General features: G+C 45.6%; 1 protein-coding gene across 3 annotated transcripts in view; it reads left to right on the top strand.

Annotated features, from left to right (window-relative positions):
- The first annotated feature begins 676 nt into the window (after positions 1-676).
- The window catches only part of UNC5B (unc-5 netrin receptor B), a 165,279-nt gene continuing 145,604 nt past the window's right edge, over positions 677-20,351 (top strand). For all 3 annotated transcript variants that reach the window (XM_054034793.1, XM_054034795.1, XM_054034792.1), the window contains exon 1: positions 677-1,124. In XM_054034793.1, the coding sequence (XP_053890768.1) occupies positions 1,034-1,124 (91 nt within the window). In that variant the 5' untranslated portion in view covers positions 677-1,033. The remainder of the gene's footprint in view (positions 1,125-20,351) is intronic.

Here is a 20,351-nt window from a genome sequence, read left to right as displayed (position 1 = left end):
GGTCCTGGCCACCGGTCTGGGCGCTCTGCATTTTAATCTAATTTTATATGAAGCTTCTTAAACATTTAAAAAAAACCTTATTTAGTTTACATACAACAATAGTTTAGTTATATATTATAGACTTATAGAAAGAGACCTTCTAAAAACGTTAAAATGTGTTACTGGCACACGAAACCTTAAATCAGAGTGAATAAATGAAGACTCGGCACACCACTTCTGAAAGTCTGCCGACCCCATGGCTAGCTAGACCCACAATGTAGCGGGAGGAGAGGCGCTAGAAGCTCACTGCATGTAATAATGTATACAGCTGAGAGCGAGCTGAGGGGAAGGGGGGGCTTGAGGGACGCGGCATGAGGGGGGAAGATGTGGGCCATTGAGGAAAGGGAAAAGGGGGAGGCAGAAAAGAAATTGACGGGCGAAGAGGTTCCAAGCGGGCTGGAGGGAAGTGCCGAGCGGCTCCAGCTCCGGCTTTCACTACGGATCCAGCCAGCCAGGTTTTCCGCTGCGCGTTGCTGCCGGAGCGGCGTGGGCCGTTCCGAACTCCCTGCCGCCCCCCTGCGCCCTGCCCACGCCGCTGCTGAGGCTCCCCCTCGTGGCCCCCCGCCGCCCCCCTGCGCCTGGGCTCCAGCGTGCGGGACACCTTGGCAGTGTGGCAGGAGCCGGGCTGGGGGCAGGATGCAAGTGCCGTGCTAGGCGCAGCGCCCGGGCAGGGAGGCGGCGGCAGGAGGAGCCTGCAGTGATGCGCACCCAGCGGCCGCTCCTCTGACACGCTCTCCTTGGCACCCAACTTGGGAGGGGAGCTGCCCAGCCTGGCACCGGCGGGATCCAGCGGCAGGGGCGGGACCCTTCCCCGGGCTCGCCTCCCTCGCCTTGCCGAGACCCGCGTCCCCCAAGCGCGTCGGGAGGAGGCGATCCCGGGCCGGGGAAGTGCCGGGGAGCTGGGGGGCTCGGGGCGAAGCAGGCAGCCGAGGAGAAGGAAGGAGCCTGGGAGCCAGCCCCGAGGGGACGGACACAGACGCTCAGCCGGGGAGCGATGCCTTCAGCTCGGAGCCGGGCCGTCTCCGCGCCCGGGGTGCTGCTCCTGGCTCTGATGCTGCACTGCAACTTCGGGCGCTGCGGAGCAGGTAAGGAACCGAATCAACAAGATGGTATGAACGAGCCGCGGCGCCTGTGCGCCCGGCCACCGCCGGCCTTCTGTCTCCGCCGGGGTCGGGCTGGGCGCCCACAAGGGAGGCAGCCCCCCGGAGCCCCTCCAAAGTTTGCCCTCGCTCTCGGCTTCTGAAGTGCACGTTTGTTCCCTTCTGCCTCCGGCTGGGTCCGCGCTGTTCCGCGGCGGCAGGAATGCGAGCTGGGCTTTAATAACAGGCTCGCCGTCAGGAAAATCGCTGCTTTGCTGGCCCCGTGGCGGCTTCCGAGGCTGAGCCGTTTTTAAGTCATTGAAAACCGAGAAACGTTCCCATTCTATTTGGAGAGGAAACCGGAGCAAATTATTCCACATCTGCACCGGGCTGGTTTCCCACTGCTCCCTAACTAGTGATTTAGGGGGAGCTGGAAGAAACCAAGCTATTTCAGTCCGACCAGAGAGGGGAAGAGGGTTATTCACTAACTCTTCCCGTACTTTTGGTTACCTCGTTGATTAATTTTGCACAAGTGAAAATGCTTCACACTCAAGGGTAGCCCCAGGCAGGAGATTACTTTGGATTCGGGATGTAGCATTTGAGAAGTGGGTTTTTACTTTGATTGTTGTTTTTATGAAGTTGGAAACTGTTGGTAGAAGAGGAAGGCAAATTGGACATGGATGTTAAATGGTGGCACAGAGAAAGAGTGACTCCATTAAATACCTCTAAAAGGGGGTTTAAAAAATGTTTGTTCAGCCCATCAGTTACTTGTAAGACCGTGAGTAAAGAAGTGGGAATAGGGCCTGCCAGTGTATTTCCAACCCCTCAAACTATGGGCCCTGTTCTTCCACCTTTGCCTCAGTTGACAATAGTCTCATTGAAGCCCTTGAGGCGATCCACGGTGAGCACAGGTAGTAAAATGGGTCTCATGCAAGGGAAATAGGAGCATGCTCACCTTTGCAGAAATACAGTTCAACTTTAGTAGCTGACTCTGCCACTCCTTAGGTTTGCTGAGTAGCATTTTACTTCAGGATTAGTTCCATGTCTAATCCTGGAATAAGATGTTACTCAAAGGCCCTTGTTTGTATAATATCTTTCATATGAACTACACAACCTCAGATGCTTTCCTCTAAGGTAAATAATTACAGTGGGAAGAATTAAGAGGTCTAGGCAAGGGAGAAAATAAATATCTTCAGATGAAACTAGAAAGGAGTCGGAGAATGAATGAGCAGTATTAGTTTTGCCTTTTTAGCTGCAGTATTTACTGCTGAAGGCCTCAAATTCCAGGGGAAAGAGGGGACCAGAGTTTGGACCTTTCAGATGGTCAGATTACTTTTGCAGTAAGAAACAGTGTAGAAGTTTTGACCCTCTAGTGTCAGGAGGGTGAGTCAAAGTCCTCTTCCAGTGGATCATTGACATTTTTGCCTATCGGATTGCTGATGACTGTGTATGTTATGTTCTGTGTGTATATTAAAGAGACCTTTCTGTGGTGGAAGGGAAGGAGACAGTACACTATCTAATTAGGTAGGTACACCACATGTTTTTGTGCTTCTTAATCCTTTTGTATCATGTGCTGTAGAAAAGTGTAACAGACTCTTAAGTTACTGGTCCAAAGGAAAAGGGATTCTCTCTCAGGCCAATGCATGATCTACTGTGAGAACACTGGTCCATCTTTAAGCTGTTCTGTGTATCTGAGACCTGCTTTTTGGCAGAGCTTTAGAACAACAGATGGAATTTTTTGTATGTCAGACAGTTTTGAAATTTAAGGCTAAATTGAAGGACAGATATGCAAAGACTATATTGGTGACAATTTGTGTCTAGTTAAATATTTATAATTGGCAATGGTTGCTACCCTGTGCAGCAGCTAATATTTTGCTAGTCTCATAGGCTGAGTGCCTTTCTTTTCTAGTTCAGTGTTTGTTACAGTTCTAAAAAGTTGCAACACTTATAATTTGATCTTGGCTAATTATAATCTGTCCAGAGTCTGGTATTTAAAGATGTATTTTGAAGTTGCAGTTAATGATAGGGGGAAGGTTCAGTACTGAATGGAGAACATTGTTTAAAGGGATTCAGGAATGTGAAATAGGAGCACTGGCTTAAGAACATTCAGAGTATGTTTACGAATGTGCAGTACTACAAATTAAAGAGAAGCAAAGCAATAGAGCAGATATTCCAAATCAAAGGCTCAATTCTGCGTTCTTTGTGCACCCAAAACACCCACTGAACTCAATGGGAAACTTGGGTGTGCAAGAAGCATGGGATTGGGCCCCCGCACAATATGGAGACACTGAATGGAGAAAGTGGGCCTGTTTTGAATTAATATTAATAACTAAGGTGCATTTATTTGAAAATGATGATTTGGAGGCCATGGATGAGGGAGAGGAAGGGAGACAAGGAAGCCCAACTGAGTGGGTGACTTGCAAGCTGCCCCTGCTATTAACTCAACTTTGTGATTCATTTGATTCTTACTGATGTTTTGTTTTGTTTTGTTGGCAGGGAGAATTACATCCCTGCTTACAATTTCATTCTATTCAATAATCTGGAAAAACTAGAGGTGCAGTTCGAATTATGGGCATAGGGGCTTCTTACTGTGGGAATAAAAAAAGGCCAATGTAGTAATCATTGCAACCACTGAACTCTAGAATTACCTTTTAATTATGGACTCTGATTTCTTATTGATTCAAACATGGAATTGAATCATGTTCTTCTCATACTTGATCTTAATTTTGTAAATCAGGCTGCCATGGTCAGACTAAGTTACCTAAGCCTTTTCTAACAGCTCCCAAAATTTCCTAGGGGCAAACAGATCTGGTGATCATGAGTCATTTAAAGTGAGCCCTTCAAGTTGTTTGTGTGTGTTTGTGATTTCTCCCCCTCCCCCCCAAATAACTAAGGAGCATGTATCCTGTTTCCTACCCCCATCCCTGGTTCCTATGATAAAATTCAGCTGCATGCTACCCAGAATGACTTTACTTTTGATGCCTGGCCTCTCTTTATCTCTTGATTCTGCACCATTTATCCTTTGTCACCCTCCAGCAAAAGGAAAATAAAGGTGCGAGTGTTTTCCCTTTAAGTGCAGATATAAAAAGATGTCTTCAGCTTTAGATCTCAAAAGTGAGGCTCTATAAAGTTTGATGGCTGTGGAGTTTGGAAGAGACCATAACTATAAATGTCAGACCTTTGGAGTGGCCTGTCCGCCTGTGACAGGCAGACAGCTTGTAATCTTTGTTGAAACTTTAAAGCCCAACTAACATAGCTGGTCATTTTCCTCCCATATTGTGAAGAAAGAGGATGACAATGGAATGTGGTAGGTGTGTGTCACCAGAACTGGATGTTGTGCAGATTTGTCCTCGTCTTGTTAAAAGCATTTTTTGACAATGTGATCTTACAGGAAAATGAACCAAGCCTTCATTTTAAAGGGTAATTAAAGATGAGTAGGAATTTTGAGAGTGTTTCTCAACTAGAAGATTTAACCCCTCAGCATGCTTCACTTAGGAAGATTTATCTTTTACAAAGGTACTGTTTACAATGTGGGGGAGGGGAAATAAGGGTTGGGGGGATGGACTAGTTTTAATGCGCTGGACCTTTGCTTCTAGAGACTGACATTAGATTTCAGTCCTGGGTCAGCATAAGTGAAAATGAGTTGGTTGTTTGCAAGCTTGACCCATAATAGGGAATGTTTGTCCATTTAGGGACTACAAAGACAAGGAAAAAAACCACACAAATATTCTGGCACGGTTAGCACTGTGTGCTTCAGGGAGACTCAATCTATTGGAATATAATAGTGTGGTGCAAGTCAGGATTTCAGTGTGTTGGCAAAGTTGAACAGAGGCCAGGGGAACTAGGATTAGTAAGGGTGCTGCAGGTCAGGATTTAGGTGCATTGTCAGAGCTGCAGGGCTCAGGATGGGGATTAGAATGGGGTGCTGCAGGTCAAGATTGAAGCATGGTGGCAGAACTGTGTGGGTGCCCAAGACTGGAATAGCAGGCTGAGTGCAGGTTTAGAAAGAAAAGCATTGGATTAGATCTATATGTGTGGGAAGGTCATACAGCTCCTGTCCTGCCCTGTCTGTCTGATGCTATCTGTCCTCTAGTTTTGTGAGCACTAAACTCAGAGTTAAAGTATAATTAAAGGAAGAAAAGGAATTAAAAACAGGGTGGGGAAAAGTTGAATATGAGGCCTGACAGGAGAGATTTATTCTCTTCTTTTTAATGGAAGAGAACTTTAATATTTTTTATTGCGCTGTATTTTCTGTTAAAGAGGGAAGTGATGTTTAGGGTTTTATTTATCTTTCAAGAGCTTTCAGTAGAGAAACAGTAGGAGTATTCCTTCCTTTGAGTTTCTTTGTTGCTCCAGAAAATGTTACTACCACCCCGATCATAAGGTTTGCTTGATGGGAATTCATTGCCATTCTCTGACACGGAGCTGATTTTGTTGTGCATTTGGTTTTTGTTAGAATTGGCATGTACAACTTGGAACAAGGATCACAAGCTCTCTAGGGTACATTTTTCCCTCTCCCTCTTTCTTCCCCCACACCTCAGTGCCAACTCTATGTGCGTTGTGTAGTGGCTGTGAAAAAATGGAGTGTGATGTTGTGACACGGACTACCATGCTGTACCAGAAACAGCGTGAACCTCTGATTGTTTATTGCAAGGTAACACCATCGCTTCTGTTTGACTAAGATATGGGCCAACACGCAGATGGCTTTAAAAAAATAGATACACTGGTGTTTATCCTACTTGACAGAGATGGAATCTCTGGGAGCCTAGGATTAAAATAGCAGTAGTAGAAGGTGTGCAGGTCAGGATTGAGATGCATGAGCAGAGCTGTATGATGAAAGTTTCACAGCACTGCCTGCACCATGCTAGGTTTTCTCCAGCGCTGTCAGTTTTGCACTTTCATCACTTTTTGAAGGGGTCTTACCCCTAGGTCTCTTGCCCATTAATATACAGAAAAGGTAACAGGAAAGAGAAGGAAACTTCTTGTCCCCAGCCAGGATTGCAGGCCCTTGCCTACCTGATATGGGTACATTAAGGTGTAGGCTTCTTCAGGCACCATAGCCCCAAATACACAGCCAGGAGCACCTCTGGATCCTCTGAGCTAGAGAGCCTTAATTGAGGATCTGTAGTTTTCAGTTTGACCCTTTCATAATAGGCCCCAGGCAAACTATTGGGAAGACAGTGCAGTAACAAAATAAGCTAGCACCATTATCCCAAACTAATTGGAAAGTGGATGCCTATGGAATTCTACATGCTGTTTATGTGAATCCCAGTGGAATTCCTCCCAAGTGATGTCATTGCAACTGTATGGCAAAGGGAGAGAGACATTAGATTGACCAGTCAGTGAAGCCAGAAATTGCATAGGAAAGAGACCTGCTTGGCTGAAATCAGCGGTGTTTGAACTTCTCCTATGTTTTCTCCCCCCCCCCCTTATTCTTGGACTGGGTCCCCTTCCTAAAATAAAAAGCAGGTCCCCTCTTGCTGTCTCATTATACTAAATGTTTCTATTAAGAACAGTGAATCTGTGAAAATGACACCGTGGGGTTCTGTGTTTAGGACTTCAGGTGCCATTTTCTTTGCTTGCAAATCTAAAGATTTTTCTAACCAGCAACTCTGCAAACACAGCCTGAAAAGTCAAGTTGTGTCCTGTATGACTGGTGGTAACATAGGAGACAGATTCTACAGTTAGACCCTGAAGGGCAGTGAAGCTGATGCTGTACAGACCAGATTGGAATCCAGGTCCCTTTCCCTTTGCTGCACTAGCTGTGTGATACTAAGAGGAATAAAAGTTTGTCAGGAAAGAGAGCTCATATGACTGGACGACTCCAGGGAGCAGATCTGTATTGAGTAAGACGGTCTCTTTACTTAGTTTCTTTTCTGATTGTAATGACACTTTAAAGTCACTAGTTCCATGACTTCCCCCTTTATGGTGTATTTTAACATGAGCTGGCATGCAGTGTGATCCCTGTAGGTAAATGGGAGCGCCACATTCTGAGCTACTTTTTTTTTTCTGTCGTTCTTTCATTCTTCCTTTCTTTCAAAAGAGACACAGGCCTGGCTGAGTGGCTTGATGCCGTCACCAAAAAGGCGCCCACATGGCTAATATTTGGGTTCCTGGATTTGCTGGCAGTGTGTCTGGAGAGCAGGCAGGAAGTGGCAAGCACTGAGGTGATGATGGAAGGGGCTGTAACGAGTCTGCGAGGAGTTCATTACAGCAGATGTTAGTGCCGTAAAGCCACAGGTTCCTGCTGTTTCTTATTCGCTTATGTCCTTTCAGCTTTAGCAATGCTAATGTTAGTGAAAACATTTGCTGAAGTGGAGTTATAAATTACAAATCTCTTCTCACCCCAACCCCCGCAGGTCTTGTCTTTCCTCTTCTCTTCATCTTTCTCTTTTGTTTGCCTCTTTCCTTCCCTTCTACATAACAGCAGCAGAGTCAGTGGAAACTTGCACATTTCTCCCCTGCAACAAAGAGTGCGTATTAGCATCTCTTTAGCAATGTGGGTTTAATTCAGTGCTGTTCAGCAAACACCACTCTGTTACTGTCTACACACTCTCTCCTTCGCTCCCCAAGTATGCTGACACTCATTCACATGCATCCTGCACACAATAGCACACTCCTGATCACCAGCCCACATGCAAGGACCTCGACCCCCTCCCCCTCGCTTGCCTTCTCCCAGTCTTATATAAATGATTTACCCAAGAAGCTGTGATGTTGATAATGATGCATGGCCTGGAAATAATTCTCACCTTGCACGATCTAGCTGCAATAATCTCACTGTAACTCTTTATCTCTTTCATGACAGAGATACTTGTTTCTCCGCTGATGAAGAGAGGGGTGTGCATGTGCGCGTGTGTGGGTGCATTAAAGAAGAAGCAGTAGAGTTTGACTCTGGTAAAGCTTTCTTCCCCTGTGGATGGGGAGGGTTGAAGTAAAGAGGAGTCCAAGTGCAGTAGCTGGTGTTGGGAGTGGACATTCCATCGGAGGATAACAACACCTCAGAATCCCTTGGGTGTTCCTCCAGGTGCTCAGGATTTAGGATTGCTGCAGAGAAAGCTGGAGAGCGACTGCCCTGGACCTTCTCGGTGACCTTGATCTCGGTTTGTTTTCCCAGTTTGAGGCTGAGCTGTTGCCCTGATCTGATTGTTAATGAAAATCTGCTTTATTTGTCCCCAAAAGGGTTGTTTTCCCCTGAGGGCCTTTCTAGGCTCCATTGTGATTGAACTGACTCGCCTCTGCTGGCTACTTGGGAAGAGAGGCAGATGTACACAGGCACACACAGTACCTGTTAGAGAGGAAACAGCAGGGGTAACTTCCTTCTTTCCCAACTGGGTGTTCCATGTATTCCTATTTAAACAAGGGTGAAAAAGAGAGACCGTGGAAGTGAGTGATGGCAGCTGGGATTACTGATCCTCAAGAAGTCTGGGCGGTGGTGGAACCGGATTCTGTTCCCGTGCTTTCACCAGTCTCTGTTATATTTTCACCCACAACACACTTTAAACCCTTCATGTGGTTATTCCTGGTGATGCCTGTCTTTTTTTTGAGCTCCCACCCTGGAATCTGCTGTGAGCAAGGGGCTGGATTCTAGGGATGCCATTTATGTGTAACATTTAGGATTTGTATCAAAAGATTTCATAGCCCCTAATGCAAACGAGAACACTTTCAGGTACACTTAAATTGGTTTTGTTTAATCTTTTTTAAGCCTTGTTCCTTTCAATCTGGAGTAAGTTTTGTCACTTTGCTGCAGTGTTGGGAATCCAGACACAATAGCTCTGTTGTGCTAATGCTTGAGAACTAGAAAGGGGCTCAGTGCAAATCAGTGAAGTTGGCTAAGTGCATTGCGATTACTTTCTGCATGTCACTCAGCATAGGCAAACAGCACACATTGCTCTTCTAAAATCCCTTCTGGTCTAATAATTAAAGGTGGTACTAGGGGTGTAAGGAAAGAACATGTCTATTTCTTTAAATATGACAACTGCGGTTGAGTGAAATTAATACTTACTTGCCCATTGTAGCTATGTTTAGAAATATCCTTTTTGTTTGTGTGAGAAAAGGGAAGGACTTGGGAAAGAACAACTAGAAATTACTTGAGCAGGTTGAAAAATGGGGGGAAATTTTGTGCGGAATTCATCCTTTTTTGTCAAAATCTCAAACTTCATCCCAATTTTGAAAATCAGAAAATGTTGCTCAGCTCTATGCTTACCAGAAAGTAGAATGACTTTTTTGTGTAAAATTCATCCCATATTTTAATAAAACTTTCATTGCAAAATCAAAATTTGGAAAATTTCATCTACTCTAGAAATTGGTCTACATGAAATTAAGTACTTTTTTTTTTTTTAAACAAATAAAGTGCAGTAACTCTTCGTCCCATGGCATAGCCCAGCTATCTTTCCAGCTAAGAAGGATTGGCTGGGACTCCTTTCCATGATATAGTTTACTTGACCAGAGTAGATGGTGCTATTGACTGAACTATGGGACTCCCTTCCACACCACAGAGAGGCTACTGATGCTGAGTGAAATCCTGGCCTTGATGAAGTCAGTGGGAGTTTTGCCACTGACTTCAGTGGGTCCAGGATTTTATTTGCTGTTTCCACAGCATTTCTAGTCTTTTGAGCTTGAGGAACGAGAGCCTAGGACACAAAATAGGGTTTCTTCCTGAATGAAGGAGGCTGTTTTGTATTTCCTTTGAATGGGTCTGCTACGCCCCAGCCATGTGTAGGCCTGTGACTGAAGTGGATTGTGATTTTATTTTTCACCAGTGGGGCATATTTCTCAGTAGAGCTCTAGATTCCCCTTCTCACCAAGCATCATTCCTGCATGAGCACACCAGAGAGAAGGAAAGTCAAAGTGCGCTATCTTCTCCCTGAACCAGAGCTCTTCTCTATGACGACCTTATCCAAAGTCCATAAAAGTCAATGAGAGTCTTTCCATTGATTCAGTGGGCTTTGGATAGTAGCAGTGCTGCTATAAAGACAGATGGATTGGTATATGCACCACAGGATCTGCATGCCGTTGCACCAAAATGTATCTGCAGTCCACCTAACACTACACAGCAAAGAACAATTGTTATCTATTTTTGCAGTGTAGACATAAAACGATCCCTAACATGACAGGTGCAGTTGGACCTAGCAAAGAGTCACTACATGCCTGGCTGAAGAATGAAAGCCTTGCCTGTTGCCATAAGAAATGTTACATCATGAAAATGAAGGTATTTGGTATCTGTCTTAAAGCCCTAGCTCCTGTTATTGCATGAGAATCTCATCATTTTATTTTTTTGTTTGTTTTGAAGTAAGTTTCTAGCCCTCATAGTTGTGGAGAAAAGCTAGAAAACATGACGTCCAAAAGGTTCGGAAAATGGAAAGCAAATAAGAAGAACCCAAAATATATTATTTTTCAAATCTCATGACTTCGAGGGGGCCTGACTCATGACTTTGGAATGCTTGTGGTTGGTAATACTGTGCCCTACATAGTGGCAGGGGAAAGCAGCCTTCTCTTGCTCTGAAACCAATTCCCCCTTTAAAGTGCCAGACTGGGTGCAAGCACCACAGCTATTGTGTTCTGTGTGTCACACAGTTGCCAGAAGCCACTTCTTTATCCTCTTTGTGTGTCTGCTAAGTTGGGGCCCTCTTGATAGGGTCTTCTTTACTGCCGCTGGTCATGGCAGGCTACAGTTAATTTGGCTCATGGGGAAGCTTGGCTGGCCGTGAAATAGGCCATGGCAGGCTGCACGTGGACACTCTCTCTCCCCAGCCGTATGCTGTACACCTCTGTGTCAGTATGAATGGAGGAGGTGGGGAAATCGGGCATGAACTCTTAGACACTGAGGACTTGCCTGCTCTGTTGAGTCTGCTGATTTAGAAAAGGAAAGATCCAGCACAAACCCCACAGTTCAAACAAGAATTCAACTGGGAAGACTATGCAAAGCAACACTTAAAAATAGGGCCCTACCAAATTCACGGCCCATTTTGGTCAATTTCACGGTCATAGGATTTTAAAAATCGTAAATTTCACGATTTCAGCTGTTTAAATCTTGAAATTTCACAGTGTTGTAATTGTAGGGGTCCTGACCCAAAAAGGAGTTGTGTGTGGGGGGGTGTCACAAGGTTATTGTGGGGGGATAGCGGTACTGCTACCCTTACTTCTGTGCTACTGCTGGCGGCAGTGCTGCCTTCAGAGCTGAGCAGCTGGAGAGCCATCCCTGCTGCCTGGGAGCCCAGTTCTGAAAGCAGAGACATCGCCAGCAACAACACAGAAGTAAGGATGACGTGTTGTGGTATTGCCACCCTTACTTCTGTGCTGCTATCTGCAGAGTTGGGCCCTTAGTCAGCAGCCGCCATTCTCTGGCTGCCCAGCTCTGAAGGCAGCAGCGCAGAAGTAAGGGTGGCATGGTATGGTATCGCCACCCTTATTTCTGTACTGCTGCTGGCAGGGCACTGCCTTCAGAGGTGGGCGCCCAGCCAACAGCTGCTGCTCTCCGGCCGCCCAGCTCTGAAGGCAGCACAGAAGTAAGGGTGACAATACTGCGACCCCCTGCCTAAAATAACCTTGAAACCCCCCTGCAACTCCCTTTTGGGTCAGGACCCCCAATTTGAGAAACGCTGGTCGCCCCTGTGAAATCTGTATAGTATAGGATAAAAGCACACAAAAGACCAGATTTCACGGTCTGACGCGTTTTTCATGGCCGTGAATTTGGTAGGGCCCAACTTAAAAAGGAGAAGGAATATGAACTAAGTATTTAATGCAGGACCTGCTCCAGGATGTCCCACATAGCTCACACCCTTCAGTGGGTCACTAAGGGCAGGTCTTCACTACCGGGGGCGGGGGGGGGGGGGGGTCGAGTTAAGATACGCAAATTCAGCTACGCGAATAGTGTAGCTGAATTCGACCTATCGGAGCCGACTTACCCCACTGTAGGGACGGTGGCAAAATCGACCTCCGTGGCTCCCCGTCGACAGCGCTTACTCCCACCTCCGCTGGTGGAGTAAGAGCGTCGATTCGGGGATCGATTGTCGCGTCCCGACGAGACGCGATAATTCGATCCCCGAGAGATCGATCACTACCCGCCGATTCAGGCGGGTAGAGTAGACCTAGCCTTAATCTTTGTGTGCCTCCTTCCCCATTCCAGCCTATCATGCACAGCTGACAGCCTACTAGGTGCTCCCTGTAATGTGCTCTTGCAATTCATTCCATTCTGTCCTTCAGGAGCTACATCCCCTCCCACGAGGTCACTCAAACTTCCTGTGTTGTTTGTTTCTTGTCCCAGAAAGTCCTTCAGGCCCTGCACCCCTTTCATTAGGTCTCTTTAGCGCTCTATTGTTGTTTATGAGAAAACAGATAAGGCTGTAAATATGCAGGATACTTTACAAACTTGTATAAAGATATGCTCCCTACTTTGGAGGGCTTAGAGTATAAATAAGATAAGGAGGACAGCTCTTCAGGGGATGGAATTGCCAGTGGTAAGAAGGGAGGGGAGATTGAATGAGGAGCGAGCTGTGTTTTAAGGAGGAGAAAGGGGGTGTTTGGCAGGTAAGGACATAGGGAGTGTAGAGGGCAAGATCTAAGGAGGAAAGCAGCCAAGAGTAAGAGGAGGAGACAAATGGAGGAGTATGGCTAGAGGACTGGGAAGAGTGTAGGTGAAGGGAGAGGGGATGGGGCAGAACTATAGGTGAGGACAAGAGGACATAGAGCCTTGCAGGTGAAAATGAGGAGTTTGCTTTCCTGTCTCTTACAGCATCAGATTCAACAGAGAATTTCAAACAGGAAGAAAAAGGTGCCTTTAACAGTGGGATTTTAGACAGACTCTGAGGAGACAGCTGCAATGATCAAGGCAAGAGATGAGCAGCATGTGGAGGGAGTCTGTGAGGAAAGGGCAGATTTTGTGTGCTATGTGTTTTGTTTCCCCTCCCATCCTGCCCTGTAGGACCCACACCGTCTCATTAGGTCACTTAAACGGCCTGTGTGCTCTGTTCCTCATACCAGCCCGCCCTGCAGGACTCCCACCCTCTTTGCTGCTAGTAGGTCACTGTAATTCCCCTTGCAATGCTTCCATATTTATTCCACAGCTCCCTTGCTGAAGACTCTTCAGTAGGTCCATAATCATCCTTTTAGACCCTGGAAAATAACAGGAGAGGAGATAATAATTGCTGACCTTGCTCAGTGCCATCATTTGAATATTAATGTGGTTTTGTGGGAGAAAAGAGAGGGAATATCTGTTCACAAAGGCCCTGTGAGAAATCCTTGAAACTGCCTGAAGTGTGTGTGAGATTCATGTCCACATCCCTGTGCATGTGTGTGAATGTCTGTAGCTACACCTGAAGGCCTGGATTATACTTTGTTCTTGTATGACACTTTCCACCTGAGGCTCTCCAAACACTTTACCAATCTCAGAAACACCCCCTTGTGGTAAATATGATCATTCCCATTTCACAGCTAGAGAAAACAGAGGTCAAATAGCTTCTTTAGAGTCATGTAGGAAGCCTGTGACAGAGCCAGAAATAGAACCCAAGTCTCCGGAGTGCTAGTTCTGTGCCTTAACCACAAGGCCATGCTTCTTCCTGGAGCTTTGTTTCTGCAGATGAAATATTTCCAATGAGCTGGTGGGGAAGCATTTATTGTCATTGAAATGTGGGGCTTAGTTCACATAGCCATGAGACTGCAAAGGCAAACATTTTGGATCTACTTCTTCCTTCCATTCTGGCCTCTTTCCCCCTCAGCTTAGTTTATTATTGCATGTTAAAAGTACAGAAAGAAAAGAGCAAAATCTGATGAGGAGGTGGGACTCAGAAAGTGAAGAACAGAGTGAATGGAAGCCCATCTAAAGAACGTGTATCCGGTTATACAGTAGGTAGACTTGGAAGGGCTCCAACGCATCTGAATCTGTAAGCATTGAAAGACCGTTTGACTGAGCATCTACACTCTCCCTCTCTGTGGACAAGTAGGGGTCCTTTTGTTAGTGAATAACAATGCCACAGATTGTAAAGCTTCTTTCTCAGTCGCTCTCCCTCCAAGTCTGGTCTGATGTAGCCCATGAGTTATTCACAAAAAAGAGAGACATATAATTAATGAACCCTAACCACCCAGACGTGTTTCCATTTTCTTTTCAATGAAATAGAATGAGAGTTGGGGAGGGGTGCTGTTTTAGAATCATGGCATCTTCAGCTAAAATATAATATAAAGGAAATTACCCCTGTTCCCTGCAGCCAGCGGGCCCCACCCTCCAGTGCAAGAACTCACAGGGAGATTCCCCTGCCTGTGTTTTTATTTTCTAAAACAGAGACTTGTCTGCAGTGGAGTGAGCTCTCCTCCAGCTGGAGGTGGGGGGTGTAACTGCAGTCCACAGAAGGGATGGATTGCCTTCCTAATCATTACAAAATCTTCATCGATCCAGAAACAAAAACCAGATTCCAGCATTGCTTATGCTCCCAGGGGGTCTCACTAGTGTGATTTCTTTAAGGGTCCTTTGAGTGACCTTTCTTTTCCCCAATTCCCCTTCCTCACACACATGCACTGAGCTCCAAAGCGAAGGGATTGTTTTCCTTTGAAAGAGCGTGGAAAATCTCATTTTGAGAAGTTTAATGCTTATTACATCCATCTGCCTCTGGGGTGAGCTCCCTTTCTCTCACTTGGAGGCCACCAAAAGAGAAGAGCCAGAGACCCTTTAGCATAATGCACAGACAGATGCAGAGTGGTGAAATGGGGAGGTCTTTCTCTTTTTTAGGAAGCAATACTGTGGGCAAAACCTGTTATCAGCATCCATCAGCAGTTAATGTACATTCATGTTGGTAGCTAGGGGGTTAGCTTGCAGATATCAAAATGAGAGAGCTCTGTCTTCTACACAGGTATGTGTGTATTTGGAAATGTACAGAATTGCTCCAATTGATAAACACGTGTACATGATTTAGCCAAACAAACACACACAAACACCATCCAACACTTTCCTGATCGACTTGGCTACTTAAATTGGGCCAAATAATATATATTGGACCAACATTAATATATTGGGCCAAATTGCGCAGCTGTTACCCAGGCAAAACTTCCACAGAGTTTTCTGGGAGATCTTCCAAAGTGAGGTGCAGGATTTGGCCCATTGACTAGAATTTCCTTGTGTGTGTTGTAGGCACTGGGCTGCTCTAAAAGTTGTATCTTTTCCCATTAAATGTATGTGACTTTGCTTAAGGTGCAGCTGCTGCCTTTGTTTCAGATCCCTGGTAGAGGAAGGAACCCACCAGCAGCAGAGAACAGGTGCTGCTGCCTGGGCTCTCCTCCACCACGGACTTTGTATTACACATTTTAGCATTTTGTTATCCACTGGTCTGTGCAAGCCAAGTGGCTAGCCTCGGAGTTCTCAGGTCTTCCAGGGGCACTGCACTTACTTGGACGTGCCAGACAGAGTGCCGTCCTGGATAACATGGATGTGGTCCCACCTGATTCCATTACTAGTGGGCAGTAGCAGAGGCTGACCTCCCTAACTGTCCTTCCCCAAATCCTGCTTCAAAAGCTGCACTTCACTTCCACCTTCTGGTTTCCCAACCCATCTAAGGGTTCCTCAGAGGACCTGGATCTCGCAAACAGGTGATAGTTTGGGCTAGCAGGAGGTGGCCAGTGAGGGTGCCATGAGTCCATGAAGGCAAGAGGACCTGGATATAAATGGGGAGGCTGCTGGATAGGCTGTCCATGACAACTTTCACAGAGCCCCACAAAACCTAGAGCTGGGCTTTGCTTTTCACCCTGTTGGCTGACACCCAAGCACTAAAATAACCTTGCCACATAGGAACAGATTAATTTGGTTTGGTATATTTTCCTCTGGCAATAGGTTAGACTGGTTACTGCTTAGTACAGCTTAAAAAACCCCATATCAAGCATTGGGCAAATAGCGTACTCCATGGGGAATGGGATGGGTAAATTCATTTGTAACTCAAGATGCTGTCAGCTGATGCCTGAAACCATGAGAGTTGGTCAGCCTTACAACTTTTTAACCTAGCTAATATACACCTCTACCCCAATATAATGCTGTCTCCAGGCGCCAAAAAATCTTACCGCGTTATAGGTGAAACCATGTTATATCGAACTTGCTTTGATCTGCCGGAGTGCGCAGCCCCGGCCCCCGGAGCACTGCTTTACCGTGTTATATCTGAATTCGTGTTATATCGGGTCACGTTATATCGGGGTAGAGGTGTATATGACTGTATGTGCCATATCCCACTCAGTCAAATGTTAGCATTGGCATTGGTTGCGAACATTATGAAGGCAGCACATTCAGTCCTTGGGGGGAGAATCCTTGCTTTACTGAACAGCTACTCTGACTGAGACAGAGATGCATTTGTGGAGTCCTACCTAATCCTTTGGTGAAATGATGGGGACTCCAATAAGGAGGAGACTTAAAGCAAGCAGTAGGCTAGAAAGGGGACCTTGGGATACTGCATGGAGTTTGGAAGATGCTGAGGAAAGGGAGAGGATGGAAACATCTTTTTCACATCCAACTTGACCACCTCGAATTCTCTCTTCCTCTTCCTGACACATGATTTTCTCTCAGTACCAGCTTCTCTTGGTCCAGCTGGACTCATGTCTCCTGTCTTCTGGAGACCCTCCATTAGGTACTCTGGAGGTGTGGGAGCCAAGAGGGTAGAAAACTGCTCCTGCTTTTTCTGCCCCTGAGTTAATTTCTATTCTGATACCAATCCTTTTCATTTAACTTACTGTCCTGGCCAAGCAGCAAATGAGCTAAATTCCCAGACTTGTTAAAGGGATGTCATTTTTCTCATGGTTTGATTGTGTAATATATTATAATAGCTTTGAAATACAGGTAATCAAAAACAAACATTGAGATGGTGCCAAGAGACTTCTATTGTCTCCGCAGGAGACACTCAACCTCTGGTATTGTTCTGTCCCAGGACTTTATTTGTTATATCCCATGGAGACTTACCCATTGTATGGGATGACTGTTAGCAAAACAGTCTGTTGTATTTTTGACAGGCCATGTTTTACTGTATCATTGATTTGCTATATTTTCATTGGCTTAGAGAACAGACTGTCCTTCAGCCAGCTAGAGAGTGGTTTATCCATAAAATTGCAGAGTAAAGCCCTATGTTTATCCACAGAGTGGGTACAGCACAGGCAAATGTTAGGGTAAACTTCCCCACTTTGACCTGAAGGGACAACCTCTAGGGGCAAGGAGGTAGGCTGTCCTCTGCAGAGACCGGCAATTAGGCTGCTAATTAGTGCCAATTATGGTGGTGGTTCCTGTAATGTGGACATTCTGTCCACTGGGACCTGGCCTGAGGCCACCAACTCATTTCACACAGGCCACTACCCAGCCCAGATACAAGCCACTTTCAGTCATTTCTTCCACCCTCTGTTTACCCTAAATAAACAGTAAGAACTGTGAATACAACACAAAACATAGTTTCTAATTTGGCTGATTTATTTTTAACTCCCTTCAGACAGTGCTGCAGCGTTTTGCATTTTGGGTCATATTTTGAAGGGTTTTTTTCCCTGCAAACATGAGGGCTAGAGACTTCTCTTTAAATGAACGCTTAGACTCTCCCAGCACAATTATGCAGCAGTTATGCATCCGAAGAAGTGGGCTGTAGTCCACGAAAGCTTATGCTCTAATAAATTTGTTAGTCTCTAAGGTGCCACAAGTACTCCTGTTCTTCTTTTTGCGGATACAGACTAACACGGCTGTTACTCTGAAACTAAATAGATAGCTAGCTGGGGCAGTGAGAGGTTAGTTAGGAAGAGACGAAGGGCTCTCTTTAAGTCTCTCACCCTGCTGCATATTGTCACTTCTTCCCTGCCTTTAGCCAGAGAGGACTTTAAGGTCTCTAACTGTATGAGAGAACATGAGGTAGGAGACCCCGTCAGTTCTGTATCAGGGGGTAGCCGTGTTAGTCTGTATCCACAAAAACAACAAGGAGTCCGGTGGCACCTTAAAGACTAACAGATTTATTTGGGCATACGCTTTCGTGTGTAAAAATCCTCACTTCTTCATTTTTTTTACTCACAAAAGCTTATGCCCAAATAAATCTGTTAGTATTTAAGGTGCTACCGGACTCCTTGTTCCCGTGAGTTCTGTGCCTGATGTTTGCTTTTCAGGGCTGCTGAAATCCCATTAGAACCCAGGAGATGACTGGACAGTGTGTGTTTGTAGCTGTTTTCTGTTAGAACTTTGTCCTTTTATCGGAGGTCTGGTGAGATAGATTCTAGGTTGAAGGCCTGTGCCTGCCATTATTTTATGGAGCTCTTTTCTGGAATTTTACATGTTTTGGGAGGAGGAGTCTGTTCTTGGTCCCTGCTTCACTGGAATTGAAATAGCTTTTCATGTACTGCCAGAATTACTGTTCATGGTGGTAGCAGGGGGTGGGGAAGATGAGAGTGAGATAGGGGAGGGATTTAAGCAAAGCTAGAATTAACTGACTTTTCTCTTATTTTTTGTTTTGTTTGGGTTTTTTTATTTTTATTTTCCAAAAAATCCCTGACAGCTCCTCCTCCTGCCTCCCCATTCTGAACCGAAGGTCAGAATAGTCCAACTCCCAAGCATTATGTCAAGAACATTTACTGTTAGTGATGGGCTTAGTGCCATTAGAACAAACCCACCATCTGCTGTCCCGCTCCCCCCCCCCCCAAGGTTACATAATCTTACAGTAGATTGAGTGTTCTGATAGATTCGGGGGACAGCAGCGGGGCTGTTTTGCTGGCAGATTCTTTCCAATATGCCTCTGGGTGATCACACTGTTACATGGTTTACAGCCCCCATTGAACTCCTTCCCTGGCCTGTTGGTTTTTACTGTAGTTTAAGTTCAGAGATAAGCATTAACATAGTAAGTGTTGCTGTTTTGTATGTTCATGTGTTCCAGCTTTTGTTTCAGTGTTTATGAAAAGAAGGAACCATTTGCACTGCCTAGAACCAAACATAGCCTAAGCAAGCAATGCGTGAGCTTCGCGCTCTCTGTCTGTGCACCTCAGTCCTGGCCTGTAACACCCATGGCATTCCAGTCCTAGAGCCTTGCAGTTCAGTTTGTCTTGGTTTTCTTCGGAGCGCAGGCTGTGCTGAATTGTGTAGTGTATTTTGATGGAACAAATGGGCACTAGACATTATTGGATTCCTCTGACCTTTTAACACAAGTCAGGTCTGAACTCTGGGCTCTAGAAGGAAATTCCTAGTTCTTTATCTATCTTAGGTTTTTATATAGCATCTGTCAGTGTGTGGCATATAAGTGACTGCCCAGTGAGCCTCTCCTCAAATTCCACCATTTTGGATGTTTCATTTTTCTGCTGAGGAATCCTGTATGAATTGTCTCCACCCTCTTAAAAGCCCATCTCTGAAGTGTCTCTGAGTAAAATAAAAATGGCAGACTGTAAGAGTTTGGAAATGACTGGTGCTGAATTTGGGTCTTGACACTGGTCTACACTACAAACTTATGTCGGTATAGCTAGGTTGTCAGAAAATCCACACCCCTGAGCGATGCAGTTACACCGACTGAACTCCCAGCATAGACAGCACTATGTTGACGGGAGTGTCTTCTCCCATCGACATAGCTACCACCTCTCGGGGAGGTGGAGGACCTACACCGATGAGAAAAGCTTTCCTGTTGGCATTGATAGTGTCTTCACTAAGCGCTACAGTGGCACAGCTGCAAGGGTAGACAAGCCCATAGTGTTAGAACTCATGGAGCCAGCCGTCAGCTCTCAGAGGTTGTGGGTGAAAATCCTTGTGTTTACAGGCTAGGCTGAGACTGCCACCAGCTGGCGGCATTAGGCCACACACAGTGTAACTTTGATAAGCACCAGCTTTGTTTGTCTGTCTTAACTGATGCTTTTAATTGCAGCTTAGCAAGCTAAGGTAACCTGCTGACCCTCAAGACCTTTTTCTCTCTTCTTTTGTGCGTGTGTGAATGTGTGTTTTCTTGAAGCATTTATAAAATTGTTCTTATTACACTATCATAGCAACCCTGGGTAGCTATCCTGGATACTTGCATGGTCAGAACCTTTATTAACCAGTCAGATTCCTCCTTTCATGCACCAGTTTTTAATAATGATAACAGAAGGCTTTGTTTCAGACCGTGGGATTTTACTGAATGGACGTCACAACATTTAGCTCACCCTCCTACCCCCATTGCTCCTCTGGGACAATTCACTCAATTGTCTCTGATCAGGAGAGGGAGTGTCTAATGTAGTGTTAGACCCCAGTAAGAATACTGGCATCTGACATTAGCGGTGTGTCTCCAGTAGGAC

Source organism: Malaclemys terrapin, chromosome 7, assembly GCF_027887155.1.
Source record: "Malaclemys terrapin pileata isolate rMalTer1 chromosome 7, rMalTer1.hap1, whole genome shotgun sequence".
NCBI lineage: Eukaryota > Metazoa > Chordata > Testudines > Emydidae > Malaclemys > Malaclemys terrapin.
The sequence above is the reverse complement of the archived record's forward strand: the minus strand, read 5'-3'. Positions and strand labels throughout refer to the sequence as shown.